Below are 15,882 nucleotides of genomic sequence, written 5' to 3'. Positions count from 1 at the left end.
CCGTGACCATCAAACAAGAAGCCCAAAAACATACAAGAAGAGCCAAAATTCAAACCCTGGCAATCTAAATCTAGAGCAAATGTCTTTAAGTGCTATTCTTTTATACTATCTCCTATAAAAGGGGCTTCAGGGTTGAGGAGACAGTACAGGGTTAGGGTTCTTGTCTTGCACATGGCCAGTCCCAGTTCAATCCCCACAAGCACCACCAGGAATAAGTCCTGAACACAGAGCCATAAGTAAGCCCTGAACACAGCCAGGTATGGCCCAAAACTACGCACGCCCCCAAAACATAAAACTTTAAGGGTTCCTGAAATGAAAAAACATCTAAGCTAGAATGAATCATTGGCTAGTTTATTCTGAATTCATTAACATCAACAATAAATCCATTAATATCAGATATTCTCTACAAGAATAATTTCCTAACAGACCTATACTACTTCTGACTAAATGAGCACTCATTTGGGCTAGGAGGGGTGTGCAGACAGTCATCACCAATACTTAGTCCCACAAAAAAATGTAGTAGGTATTATTGATTCCATTTATACTACGTATAAATCAAGTTCCAAAAACCAGTTTATTCTAACACAGCTGGTTACTGTCAAAGTCAAATTCAAATTTGGCTCTTTCTAGTCTAAGATACATGTGCTTTATCTACTCTTTAATACTACTTCTCTTTAAAATTAAGTTCTATATAGAACTGGTACTAGAACAGTTACTGAAACACAACAGCAGCAAAGTTCTATTTTCGTCACAGAAAACACCAAAATACTTACAAGAAAAACAGATGTAGAAGAAATTAATTTCACTACTGAATCACAGTAATACTTGGATCTAACTGGTATTTCCAAAGAAACAGTAATCTATGCCACTGCCTACAAGCCGTATTTATCCTACAAGCAAAATCAAAGTTGGTATGCAAAGTGCTATTGACTAAATTAAATCTTAGGACCTCTCCAATGTCAATGAACACCTAATTCTTAAAGGCTCACTAATCTAATATGTAAATTTTATAGATTTTATTAAGTACCTGTCAATATCAAAATTCTTACAGCTATAGAGATGATTCTGCTCTAATCTCTTTTGCAACGCCCTAGCAACCCCACCCAGAGTGTGTGCAGATATTTGGGTCAGTGTGGGGAAGCTGTGTGTGAAACACAAAACTCATGGGTTCGCTTCAGTTGGAACAGTTGTCTCCAAAGACACTATTTTTTTTCTTTTATAAAGAGTGATCTTAGTAAACTTTTACCTGGAAGAAAGGAGTTCTATTGCTATAATGCCAGAAACCATTTAAAAACACAGGGGAAAATAAATCAAAATAAAAACACAGGGAAAATGAAACCCCCATGTATAGCAACGTGTCCAAAGGAACACAACAGGTGCCCCAACTAGAACCCAATTCCCGATCCAGCTTTCTTCAGTAGTGGTATTACAAACATTAAGACAAACAGAGAAACATCAAACACTGCAACACAACCGAAAGCACAATCGGGATGCCATGAGTTTGCCTGGCACACTACATACACCAAGGTTCACGATCCAGAGAAGCTAAGGAAACACTGGTCTTAGAAGAAAGCAGATTAACTGCAAACCCAGCAACCCAAGGTGAAATCATTCTCCTCACATGGGACAAGTGAGTAACCCAGAGATGCCAGCCTGTCTTCACTAGCTGCCAGGGCACACACCCAACTCCCTAAGACCAGCACAATTATGAATCACTAGAATTCTGGATAGGGGGGGCAGATCATAGGGAGTCGGAACAGAACCAAGTTCAAAATCTCTCTCATCAGCCCTCACAGTAGTGTAGAAGTGCTTCAGGAAGTGGGTTTGAAGCTCAGAAAAAAAAAGACCAGCCTGTCACAGATGACAATCCTTCCTATGTGAGACTAATGCTTCCTCTTTAGAACTTTGCACTTGTTTATAGGGGGGTTAAGAGCCTGTTTTCTTCCCTCGACAGCTATCCCTAAATGGGGTGCCTGGCCACTCTCCAGGCCTGTAACGTGTTACCAACTATTTTCCACCTTCCTTCCTCCTAAAATTCCACACCCATACTGACCCCTCTGGAGCTGGAGCGATAACACAGCAGGTAGGGCATTTGCCTTGCACACAGCCCACCCGGGTTTGATTCCTCTGTCCCTCTCAGAGAGCCCGGCAAGCTACCAAGAGTATCCGGCTCGCAGGGCAGAGCCTGGCAAGCTCCCTGTGGCATATTCGATATGCCGAAAACAGTAACATAAAGTCTCACAATGAAGACGTTACTGGTGCCCGCTCAAGCAAATCAATTAACAACAGGAGGACAATACTACAGACAGCGCTACTGACCCCATCCCCAGCCACGATGTATTGCTGCATGTCCAAATCAGATTCCTTTTCCCAGGTACAAGCTACCTTCTTGAAGATGCCTGATTTCTGCCTCCCCAACTCTTGTTTTTTTTTTTTTATTTTTGTTTTTCTGGCATTGGTCCACACCTGGCAGTGCTCAGGGAACCACGAGTGGTGCCAGGATTCAACCCAGGTTGGCAGTATGCAAGGCAAGTACCGTAACCCCTGTGCTATCTCTCCAGACATTCTCCCCACCTTTAATACACCTCAAATACACAACTAAACATGATTTCTCTTCTTAAGTTATATTGCTAACTTTTCCATTTTTCCTATAACCATTCTCAGCCATCTTACTGTAACGGTGAACCTCAGTATTAAATAAGAATTTGTTAAAATGTTCTGTACTAGCGCTGAAGAGATGGAAGTTAGTAGGGCTCTTTTCTTCCAAGTGTTGGATCCAGATTCTACCCCCAGTACTGCAAATGGACACCCAGGAGTGACTATCTTGATATGTCAGATGTGACCCAAAATTAAATACAAAAACAATCTATACAGAAAGCAAGCCTTGGGAGAAGTTTGTTGCAGTTATCATGGACATGGGTAACTCCAGGTAGATTCCCTGCACCACCAGGAGTAATCCCTGAGCTAGGAGTAAGCCCTGAGCACCACTGGGTTTGGTCCAACCACCACCCTCCCAAAATCAATAATGCCTTCCAAACATTTCTTATCCTGACATTCATAAACTAACATCCTCATCCTAGCTTCTTCTGCCTACTAAGAAAGTACATCCTGGTAACCACTGGACACAGGGGAACCTGTACAGCTTTGACCCAATCTTCAGCTTGCTTCTCTACACCGCGGATGGTCTTCCCTGTTCTTAAGAGGCCAAGTAATTTCAGAGATGAAACATCTGGATTTCTTTGGATACCACATATTATGAAGTACTTTCAGAAAATTAAAAAGATTGGGAGAAATCCCAACTCCTGTTCTCAGGTTCTTCTTAAAGAAACTTCTAGAGGCCAGAGCGACAGTACAGTATGCGATGTGCTTCTCTTGCATGCAGCCAATCTGGGCTCATCTCTGGCACCCCATATGGTCCCTTGAACCCCACCAGAAGTGATCCCTTAGTGGAGAGCCATAGTAAGCTCTGAGCACTGCCAGGTGAGGCTGGAAAGCAGGAGGCTCTAAGCCATCTTGAGCTCTAACTTTCTAGTTCCAAGATATAAATTATTCCCCTATAAAAACTAAATATCCACTATATACCAGCAGCAAGCCACAGTATCAGTTATTTTTCACACATAATCGAAATTCTTCCACCAAAATGCCAAAATGGCTATCACTGAAATTTGCATAGTACTTGTATGTGCAGAGAAGTTCCTATAATCTATTCTCACTTATCCTCACCCTAAGATACTGTAGTATCATTATTCCTCATGTACAGATGAAGTCAAGAGAATGTAGGAATACTTGTTCATCCAAAATCATACAGCCACTATGGTCAGAGCTCAGACTCAAGGCAATTATTGTCTTGTAGAATACAAACATCTTGAACATCAAAAAAAAAAAATGGAGGGGGGTCTGTGACAGGTAGGTGTTCTGCACACAAGGAATTAACTCCCGGTGGTGCTCAGGGTCAAACCTGCAAGTGCCCTACCCACTATGCCATCTCTCCAGCCCCGTGAATTTCAATTTTTGACTATAATTCTCAAGATTATTCTTATAATTCAGAAATCTCTCATCTATACCAAATGTACTGACTCGATCTCTATCCCCTTTGGCATCACCACCTGTAAGGAAAGTGGCCAGTAATAACGGGCTGTGAGCCTTAGAATCAACCACCTTTCATAACTTAAATTTACCACTAGGTGGGGCTATTCTCAACAGTCCAAGCTTAAGAGCTCTAAGGAGACAGCTAAAATTGTTCAGTAATTTAAAACAAGAAAGCCCAGGATGCTAACGCAAAGGATTAGTGCATATGTTTTGTGTGGTCCTCCAAGTTCTGCCAGTAATGACCCTTGAGCATCAGAGCCACTAGTAGCCCCCGAGCAGCTCCAGATGTGGCCCAAAAACTTTATTAAAGAAGTATGAAGTAGCGCAGTACCAGCTGGTAACTATAATACCAGCACAAGATTCTCCTTCAACATGAAACTACACCCACAGGGAGTTAGGAAAGGAAAAGGCTTGTGATTTAAAAGCAATGAATCTTTCCAGATCATACAGGATCCCGCTTCTTGACCATGTGACATTACATACCTTTTTAGATAAACCACAAATGAAGATATAGGAACTAAGACCCCATCCAACCAAATATTAACACATCAGTATCAAGCCACTGTACAAAGAGTGCGGCAACCTAGTTAATTACAAGGCCCTAAAAATCAACCCTCCAAGAACTGCATTTTCACTGTCAGAAAGGGAAAAGTAAAGTACCGTGGCTTGATCCATATTATATACCCAAAGGCCTGACAAACAACAAAATGTGGAGGGAAAGGTGGGGAAGGGGGACCAGGAGCAATAGTAAAACAAAGTGGTTCGTCCGTACGGCTGTTCTTTCTCTTTTCCTCTCTTCTTCTCTCTCCCTCTCCCCTCTCTCCCTCTCTCACTCACCCCCACCCTATGTGTGTGTGTGTCTCTTTGTCTCTGTCTCTTGTCTGTTTCTGTCTCTGTCTCTCTCTCTCACTCTAATGGCCTCCCCTAGCACCTCTGAGGGGGCCTGGTGGCCATTCCCAACCACTCTGAGCCCCACCCAGAGGTCTATAGTACAGTGGTATGGACAGCTGGTGTTCTGGAGGGGGCTGAAGGGAAAGAGAACATCAGGTTATTCGGTGGTGCTAGGAGGGAGGGCACACATGAGGTGTCAGGAACATAACTCAGGGCCTTGTACAAGCCAAGCATATGCTTACCACCTCAAACATCTCCTCAGTTCCAAATATCCTTGTTTCTAAGTGACCAAGTGACTTGTCTCCTAGAAATTCAAATTTTGTCTCTTGGATTATTTCCAGTTTCACATTCATTTTTAGTATATTTACACAATTTGGAGTTTGGTCTTATGTGCTCTTTGCAGATGAATTACAATATTCTTAGGAGGAGTAGAAGAACATCCATCTCCAATGAAACCTCCTATGTTACATTTGTTTAAAAGTTATGAGTAAATACCTTCTTCCTTTACATTCCAGCAGCAATTTAGAAAACTTCAGCTGACTTTTGTAACTCAAATACTTATCTTCTCTGATATCGAGGGTCACTTAATTATTCGGGAGTCGGTCCAAATTCTATCAGTGTCACTTCATCAATAAAATGACATGACCATGAACTTTATAAACCCTTTTACTGAGTAAGAAGTATTGAATGCTATTTTGGGATCAAAAGCTTGGGAGAATTTTTTGTTCGAAGAATAAAACTATAAACACCTTGCCCAAAAAGGTATAGTTGAAGTGACATCTGCAATTGTTTGTTCATTGCAGCACTCTTCACAATAGCCAGAATCTGGAAAAAACCTGAGTGCCCAAGAACAGATGACTGGTTAAAGAAACTTTGGTACATTTACACAATGGAGTACTATGTAGCTGTGAGAAAAGATGAAGTTATGAAATTTACATACAAGTGGTACTACATGGAAAGTATCATGTTAAGCGAAATGAGTCAGAAAGAGCGGGATAGACACAGAAAGATTGCATTCAGCTGGGAAACATAAAGCAACAAAGCGTGAGACTAACACCCAGGAATGGCTCAGATTAGTACCAGGAGTTTTGCTCCATGACTTGAAGGCCAGCCACACGTGCTAGGTGAAAAGGAAGCTCGGATAGAGAAGAGAGCACCAAATAAAGAGTGTTGTGAGGACCCTCTCAGGGTGGGAGAAGCATGCTAAAAGTAGTCTATAGACCAAACATGATTGCCACTCAATGCCTCTCTTGCAAAACACAGTACCCAAAAGAAGAGAGAGAGAACAAGGGGGAATGCCCTGCCACAGAGGTACGGTGGGATGGGGGGGATGGGGGGTGGGAGGGATACTGGGACCCTTGGTGGTGAAAGATGGGCACTGGTGGAGGGATGGGTACTTGATCATTGTATAACTGAAACCCAAGCACAAAAAGTTATAAGTCTATAACTGTACCTCATGGTGTTTCACTAATAAAAAAATTAAAAAAAAATAAAAATAAAAATAAATTGTTAAAGTAAAAAAAAAAAACCCTTGCCCAAAGTTACCCTAAAATTTATGTCAGGATCAGAAATGTAGTTCATCAGAATAGCACTTGCCTTGAATACTTGCATGAAATCAAGTTCATTCCCCATAAACACACACACACACACACACACACAAAATTTAAATTCAAGTTAGATATAAATGAAGAGGTACTGGATAAATAGTACAGTAAATGCCTGGATTTGATACCCAGCACCCATATGGTCCCCAAGCATGGCCAAGAATGATTCCTGAGCGTAGAGTGTGGCCAAAAAAACAAAAAACAAAACAATCTAAGATATAAATAGAGAAATAGTCCATGCCATGACTCCTCAAACCCGCAAAATATTTAAATAATACAAAGACAAGTGTGTAGGGGGCTGGAGCGATAGCACAGCGGGTAGGGCATTCGCCTTACACGTGGCCAACATGGCCGACCCGAGTTCGATTCCTCCGCCCCTCTCGGAGAGCCCGGCAAGCCGCCGAGAGTATTCGATATGCCAGACACAGTAACAACAAAGTCTCCAATGGAGACGTTACTGGGCCTGCTCGAGCAAATCGACGATCAACGGGAGGGCCTTTACCTTTTACCTTTAGAACCAGGAGTAAGCCCTGTGTACCGCTGGGTGTGACTCCAAAAGCAAAAAAAAAAAAGAGGACACGTGTGTACAAGTTCCACAACTAGAGATTTTCCCCTCCCTAGTGAGCACAGGAGCAAGTGCTATAATGACTTCCACTTCAACCCTGGCTTCCCCAGAACACCACAGCTGAGAGGACAAGTCCAGAGCTTGATGTGCAGTGTCTGTGAGGGCCAGCGTGCACTGCAATCCAACAGTCCAATTTGTGTGCAACCCTCATCACAACACCCACAGAGGGAAGGAAAGGGTGAAAAATGAAACAATATGATCTGGTAGGTAACGCCCCTCAAATGATAAACTGAAAAAATATGAAATGATGCGAACACCCATTCTGCAGCAGTTGCCTAAAGCAACCCTGAACATTCTTTCTCTTGTGTTGGGAGTTTCTTTCTGGTTTGTTTGTTTGTTTGTTTGAAGGTTTAGAGACATACCAGGATGGTAGCGACTCCCCACTCAATGCTTACAGGTCACTACCTGCAGTGCTTGGAGACCATGCAGAGCCAGGGACAGAACACAGGGCTCCTGCATGCAAAGCATGCACTCCAGCACTTAAAGCCATTTCTCCAACCCTGCTTTTTCTTGTTTTCAAATGATTTTCTAAGGTAAACCATCACAGTCAGTGTTAATCACTAAGGAATGCAGTTTCCAAAAATATAGCTAGTCATGTTAACCCTGGGAAGCTTTTGAAAACTAGATGGATTTCCATATCCAGATTCCGAATCTCAGACGCTGTTCAAGCTTCCCACTGGTGACCAACCACACACACCCAACTTACGTGTGAGAACTTAATTATGACTAGGTATATAATTATTTTGCAGATAACGAGGACTTGAGAGCAGATGTGACTTGGAAAGGGCAGTAAAACTTAAGACTGCCGTTCTCTAATGTCTCCAAAGGCCAATAGGGAACAAGTGCTCCAGTACATGTGGCATGAGGGTGACAGGGAGGCACTTTCCTCTCAGAGATTTCCTAAGTGTGAGAGACCACACGAGTACTCCAGAAAAAGCAGCATGCACAATCCTAGGGAAACAAATATTCCAGCCTCTTTATTCTCTGCCATATCCTCACACTTTGTGGGGGCTTTCAGGGGGTTCTGTTTGTTGCAAGTGGTGGGGGTATCAGGCCACACTCCTGGATACTTAGGTGTCATTCTTGACTCTGTGTTCAAGGCTGTTTCCTGGCAGTGCTCGGCCCAGTGGGATGCAGGACATGCACTTTAACCCCTATGTCTGCCCAGAGTCGTATTAAATTAAAAAAAAAAAAAACACTATTTTTAAACTCACTAAATGACTATTATGTAATGGTGGGGACCTTTGGCTCTAGGCAATGGCACTAGAAAAAATTTACATATGAGCCTGCATTCCCTTTGGCTTTTCAGGTTCCCCAAAGTGCACTCTCAGGAACACAAAGTCCAACAGATGCATGGATAAGAAAACAATACTTACTATAGTAAGCCACTGACAATTAGGATGGTGGGTGAGGCGTTATTGTAGTAAAAGCAAATAAAAAGGGGTTTTTTAAAGATGATAAGGACACTCTGGAAAAAAATTCAAAGAGATATACACAAACTCAAGATATTTAAGCTACAGTGGAAAGAAAACTACAAAGCGAGCTGCTCTGGTGTTCAATGGAGTAAAACCACCAAACACTCAAACAAGGAGAACCTGAGATAAAGCTTACAGAAAACAAGGAGAGCTAAAACACAGCCATGATTAACATGCTGCTGCTGCTGCAGTGGCTCACACCTGAATGTGGCTAGCACAAACTGCAGCACCAACAAGCTGAAGCTACAGCCTTCATCCATCATTCAGAGTGCCCACCACGAACAGAGATCAGCCCTTCCAAAAAGTCAGTTCCTGGCACATCCTGGCAAAACCTTGCCCCTTCTCTACATCGATACATTCTAAATTTCCAATGTCTGTGAGCTGTACCTAGTGAACACTTCTTCACTCTCAAGAGACAAGTTTCTTAGCGCTGAAAACACATGTAACCACAATAATATCAAAACTAGTGGAAAAAAACAAGTCCAGGCCTAACAATGAAAACTGAGAAATACCATTCTATCCATGTATCCATTCTAGGAAGCTGTGATTGTGAGACACAATCAAGTCACTACAAAACAGCTTTCCAAGGGAAAAAGTACCCTAGATGTGCATGCTGTTCTTGTGGGTTCCCCAGTGGGCGGGTGTGGGGAGCGGTCGCACCAGGGCTATAGCTGGAGATGTCACAGAAACTAAGTGGTGCTGGGGATTAAACCTGAGTATGCCAGGCTGCCATTCTAACCTCCTGAGCTCTCTCCCAGCCCTGAGATAGACACACATTTCAAGAGGTATTATGACACTTAATGGTGGGTCTGGTATCGAAATATTAAATGTAATCAAAGTAGAGAGATAGTAACGTGCAAATCATCTGCCCCACAGGTAGGAGAAGGGTGTGGGATAGGGGGTATACTGGGGTTTTTGGTGGTGGAAAATGGGTACTGGTGAAGGGACAGGTGTTTCATTGTATGACTGAGACTTAAACCCAAAAGCTTTATAACTGCTCTCACGGTGATTCAATAAATAAAAATTATAAAAAAGGGGAAAAAAGAAGTATTATGATTATAATATGAAGGGGCATGACTAACATGCTGCTGCTGCAGACCACCAGTGCCTCACAGCTGAATGTCTAGCACAAATTGCAGCACCAATATGTTGAAGCTACATCCTTCGTGTAAAGGGAAATTACAATTAGAAAACAAATATATTGCTACTAGTCCTTCAGACCATAATGCCCCATTTCTTCCTTCATCGTAGAATAACACCCCCCATACACACACAAGTTCTAAGAGATTTAAACAAAAGAATCTAAGACCTTCAGTAAAATACACATTAGAAAAACAGTAATGTACCAGTGATATTTAACCAAGTATTATAAATTTCACCATGAGCTAAGTCTACTGAGGACAGTTTAAAAAATCCTAGAGTTGGAGGCTGGAGTGATAGCACAGCGGGTAGGGTGTTTGCCTTGCACGCGGCCAACCCAGGTTCGATTCCCAGCATCCCGTATGGTCCCCTGAGCACTGCCAGGGATAACTCCTGAGTGCAGAGCCAGGAGTGACCCCTACGCATTGTTGTCGGGTGTGACCCAAAAAGCAAATAAAAAAAAAACACACACACCCTAGAGCTAAGTCTACTGAGGACAGTTTTAAAAAAAAAAAACCCTAATCTACCCTCTTTCTAACTAGTGGTTCACAACTGCCAATCAGGGACAATTGTCAGTCAGCAAAAATTTCCTGCCAGCCCAAGAAAAAGTGATTGCCATTTGACAAAAAGGGACACAAGGATGGTGTAGTGGTTACAATAACTTTACCACAAAATGCAGAAAATGTCTGCATATTTTCCCGTAGTTTTCAATAGTCTGCTGAAAACCGACACTTAGGCCAGAGCAGTATTACAGCAGGTAAGACACCTGCTCACACAGAGCCAGCCTGGGTTCGATCCCCAGCACCACATATGGTCTCCCAAGCCCTGTCAGGAGAGATCCCTGAACACTGAGCCAGAAGCAAGCTGGGTGTACCCCACCCACCCCACAAAAAAAAAAAGAAAGAAAGAAAGAAAAGAAAAGAAAACCAGTAAACCTCTTTTCTGTATCATACTCCCCAGGTAGTTCTCACTAAGCCAAGGTGACAAACAAGTTTGTTAAGTCACAAAGCAATGCTTCATTCATAATCACCGACATGGAAGTCAAACTGAAATACTTAATTAGAAAATATAGTATCAATTTCTCTCCTCACCCTTAAACCTGGTGTGTGGCTAATTCATCAACACAACTGTGACCTGGTTTATTTCTTCATTCTTGAAATCATGGACCTACCATATCTACCATCCAAAAACTACCACATCCAAAGCCTTATGAAGTAAGTATGTTCTAGGTGAGGATCATCAGGACAAGCCTCTGTGTTACTGAACTAAGACCTATAGTTACACAGTTCCTGCTCTGCAGGCTCTCACAGCACACTCCACACTACCTCTCCCTAGTATGGCCAGAGGGGGTACACTGATTAAAAGAGTAAGCTTCGGCCAGAGAGATGCACAAAGGCTGAGGCAACTGCCTTGCATGCAGCCACTTCCGGTAACAGTGGTTGACGTTCTGGCACTGCACTTCGGTTCCCTGAGCACAGAGGGATGTCCTTTGAATACTGCTGGGTATGCAGTTTCCCTACCCCACCAAAAAAACAAATGAATAGTCAGCTTAGATATGCATTTCCCTAACACCCGTTTAACCTAAAACTTAGTTCCCGCACAGAAAGGAATCAAAACACCATGATTCCATGTCAGCAAGCTATGGAAATGAGGCTACACTTCATCAACCTTAACTGGATTATCAGTCCTTGGTTTCTCAGTCTGGAGGTTTGCATCCATATACCCCAGCAATTCCATTCCTTGGTATCTACACCCACCCAGGACACAAAAGCATTTTATTCAGGACATATCATGCCATTATCCATCAAAACACTCAGCATTACTAGCCAAGATACGGTATTAAGCGAAGTGCCCAACAACTGGTGACTGGATAAAAGTGTGATGTATCTTCATGACAGAATGCTTCGCAGCTGCAAGGAAGGATGAAATCACAAAATTCACTGCAACTTGGCTGGAACTGGAGATTATCATGCCGACGGAAGTGAGCAGAAGTGAAACACCTGGTGACTTCACTCATCTGTAGTATAGCAGACTATTGAGGAGAAATTGCAAGTTGCAAAGGGGGATTTCCAGATTACTCTTGACCCTTGATTCCAGAAATAAAAAGACCAAAGAAGGAAAGAAAATGAGGAGGGAGGAGATAATAAGAGACAGATCAGAGATAACAGGGGCAGAGGTCAAGTGCCTCAAGCTCCTCCGTGGTGTAGAGATGCAGAATTACACCTATACTGCACGGACATGGTATATGCACAGATATGCATAGACTACGAAGCAAACAATATTGCAAGCATGAGATATAAACTGTCATGACCAACCTTGCAAACAGGCTGTCAAGGAGACTAACAGGGGGTTGGGGAAAAACCTGCGGACACTGGTGGAGGGGAGCCAACACTGGTGGTGGGAATGGTGTTGGAACACTGTCCTGAATATGTAAATCACAGTAGCTTAATATTTTTTTTTGTATAATTTTTAAGTCCTTCGTTTCTAAGATTGTTACACAGAGCAGTATAAAGTGTCTTTCAGTAAATAAATCCTTATCACCTGAACAAAATGTGTCCCCTACTCGGATTTACAGCACAGAATTTAAAATCCAACTGAGTATCTTTAACCTATGAGCAGTTATTCTCTAATTTGGCCACATTCTGGAAATACCTGAGAAGTTTTTAAAGAGTCCACTGCTCAAGTTGCACTCCAGTATGCAGAGAACTGGAAAACCAGGGGGAAAGCTGGCCACTTGCCAACTAATCTAAGGACTAAAGGGCTACTGATATTTCCTTCCAAAAACATGAGCAATGAATTTCCTGAACATTTCTTCACTACGAAGTGTTATGACCTACGTGGTATTTAAGGAAGTTTCTAGGCTGCCTGCCAAACTTAAGGGAAAAGGTACAAATTCAAATATATAAAGGGGAAAATGATTCTAAACTAAATGCCAGGGAAGGAAATACATAAAAATAATAAAGTTTGGGCCAAAGAGATGGTATAACAGGTAAGGTGCTTCGCTTGCATGTGGCAGACCCAGGTTCCATCCCTGGCATCCCATACAGTCCCCCAAGCACCGCCAGAAATGAGACCTGAGCAACGTCAGGCATCGTCCAAAAACCAAAATAATTAGATTTAGAGAGGAATAGGTCAATAAATTTCAATCCATATCCCAACATCTGCTTAAAACTGCTACTAATAAGAGTCAACTCCCACTACTCAACATCTAAAAAGAGGCGGAGGGAAAATAACCACCCTCAGGAGGCCTTGTGAAGGGTTTTTTGTTTAATACATCTGAAAAGAATGCATATACAAAGAATTGAGACATGGAAAGCATTGGTTCAATACTAATGATTCTACAAGAATTAGGATTGGGGAAGGTGGGAAAAATTATCCGAACATTTTTAAAAACTGGAATTTTTGCAACAAAAATGAGCTGATAAAATCCCTATTAACACTTATTATAAAGAGTCTTTATAAGTCTCTGTTTCTGGTATTTTTTTTGTTTTGTATCTTTAATTAAACTAGAGCCTCAGTTGGCTGCTCTAGGGTTCGCAGATGCACAAAAGAAATAAAGGGATGCCCCTGGCTGGTCCCCATGTTGTTAAATGTTCTCCCCACCCCACCCCATCCCTAGCTTCTTAATGAAGCAGGTCTCCATCCTCCTAACTTGGAAGAGGATGCAAATCATTGCAAGGATATCTGTCCTCTAGCACCACCCCTCATAATTTCTCTATATACCAGGTCATCAGCCATTTCTAGGAATACCGTATCAGATACTATTACACATCTTGCCTATGCTAAGCATATTAAGACAATGACTGACAAAAGAAAAATGCTTTTTAATTATGTACTCAACCCATCCGGTATATTTCAAAAGGTGCAATACTTTTCATTTATTAGCGAAGTTAGAAATTAACTTCAGGGGGAAAAACTTCTTTAAAAAAATTAAATGGCAAACATATTTCCTTGAAAGTCAGTCACATATATAGTGCATCCTAGAAAACAGGAGGGGCAAATCAGGTTCCACTTTCATCAAATACTGAACCTACTCAGGGGTGGAGAGAAAAGGCAACTTTCAAAAAGGAGTATGTTCACTGCACGAGGCATCTGCTATACTCCTTTCCAAGAGCACCAGGCGGGGAGCGTGTCCTCTAAACCAGGCATAGGAAGTGGAATGTGGAATCCATCCATCCTCCTCTCCTTAAGGGCTATCCAATAGCTAATGAATTTAAAAAATAAAAACAAAAAGGACTAAATAAAAACAGACCCCACACACACTCCCCTCCCTCCACCAAAAAAAGGAGGGGAAAAAATACCCAATTCCTAGACGCCCCAGATCACGCTCCACACTGGAGCCCCAGGGCAGCTTTAGCAATCCGAATTAGTCTGTTACAGAGTCGTCACAAGCATGCCTTGCTTTGAAACAATAACGAAACAAACAAAACAATTTTAAAACAACAAAACTGAAACTAGTACTCATCACTTCTCTGACAAATACACAATGACTCAAAATCAACTAGTATCTGGAGGGGGAGGGCCATTCCTATGAGCCTGTCTTACATGAGTGCATGTGGGTAGGTGCAGGGCATTTGTCATTATTGCAAAAACGAATTTTAATTTTTAATCTTTAGTTTGATTTAAACATTGCTTTTAGTATGATGCCGACACCAGCTGTGCAGAAAGGACTCTGGAGAGATGTTCATAGCAGCACACACCTGCGGCTCTTCTTCGGTTCTGGAGGCTCCAGGGCAGCCAATATTGCTTCATCAAATACATTCTTTAGGCCTTTCTGAAAAGGGGTAGGGGAAAAAAAAATGGGCGTCTGATTTTCAGTATAATAAAGATGAATACCAAATTTTAAACATTTAAACATCCCAAGAGTTGGCAAAGAACGCAACATTAAAAACAATCCTACATCTCAACACAACCATCTCACTCCATTGTACTTTGTCTAGACAGGGCACTGGCAGGATTCAGCACCTCCGAACAGATGAGCAGATATTCATGAATGAGACCGTGGCTCTTTGAGAAAGCATTTTTGCAGACCAATGTATGTCACAAGAAGCAAAGAAGCACATGTGTCATTTGCTCAGTCAATATGAATTTTGTAATGTACTACTGAAACATTTTAAACAAAAAACAAGTGAAGCAGCTCTGCATTCCAATGAAACCACTGGATATGAAACAGGACTGAGAAGACAGGCACGAGGCGGTGGCACCCGTATTTTATGGAAGGCGCAGGCAAAGACAGAGAATGGTTAAAGTGGCTGCATCAGAGAGGTTCACTCTAAACTCCCTTTCAACCCACCACTTGGAATTTCAGGAGCTTGAAGAAGCAAAAATGTGGGTTCCTAATACAAATGTAAGACTAGAGCCAGTAAGTGCAACAGGAATAAAGCTTCGTCAGGCATTTATATAAACAATTGTATATTTTTAATTTCAAAATTTGAAGGTACCACAATTATGTTTCCCTCACAACAATAAAATCAGAAGCAGAAATATAAAGATGGCAGCTTTACATCTCAACATTAGCAAACCTTAAGTCAACTCTTAAAATGGATGCTATTCGTAAAAGATAATGTAACAAATGCTTTCATAAAGCAGTAACAGGTACATCAATCAATATCTTTCCCACCCCAGACTGACAAATACTTCACTAAAGCACAAACAGCCGAAGCAATAATAGCAACACAAAGTTTCACTGCACAAAGAAAAACCAGAAAAGAATCCTCCCTTCCCCATTACACTCTACTAGCAGGTCACCCCTTTTCCCGTAAGGTTTGTCATGCAATTACAATTAACAATTGATCATAAGAGTAAAATGTTTGTGTATTTTCTCCATCTAGAAATAAGATCTAGATGTGCTAAAACTCTTTTCTCCCAGAGGACAATCTTAATACCAGACCAGGTTCCCTTTTGCCATAGTAATCCAACCGAAAAGCTCTGAGAATCAGACAACTCAAGCAGCTGAAAGTTAAATAAGTCCAACTTAACTACTGATCACAAAAAATGTGCTATTAAGATACTGCATTCTTGAGTAAAACTAATACATAGGTTGCTCTACGGTGGCAAG

The 15,882-nt window shown here is 41.8% G+C and overlaps 1 protein-coding gene across 1 annotated transcript in view; it reads right to left on the bottom strand.

Annotated features, from left to right (window-relative positions):
• Positions 1 to 13,071: 13,071 nt before the first annotated feature.
• Positions 13,072 to 15,882, bottom strand: part of CDC42 (cell division cycle 42) — a 44,332-nt gene continuing 41,521 nt past the window's right edge. The window contains exon 6 of the mRNA XM_056123118.1: positions 13,072 to 14,598. Coding sequence (XP_055979093.1) covers positions 14,509 to 14,598 — 90 coding nt within the window. The 3' untranslated portion in view covers positions 13,072 to 14,508. The remainder of the gene's footprint in view (positions 14,599 to 15,882) is intronic.

The sequence above is a fragment of the Sorex fumeus genome, unplaced genomic scaffold (genome assembly GCF_029834395.1).
Source record: "Sorex fumeus unplaced genomic scaffold, SorFum_2.1 ptg000047l, whole genome shotgun sequence".
In the NCBI taxonomy this organism is placed as follows: Eukaryota; Metazoa; Chordata; class Mammalia; order Eulipotyphla; family Soricidae; genus Sorex; species Sorex fumeus.
Note: the sequence above shows the minus strand (reverse complement) of the source record. Positions and strands in the feature narration are given on the sequence as shown.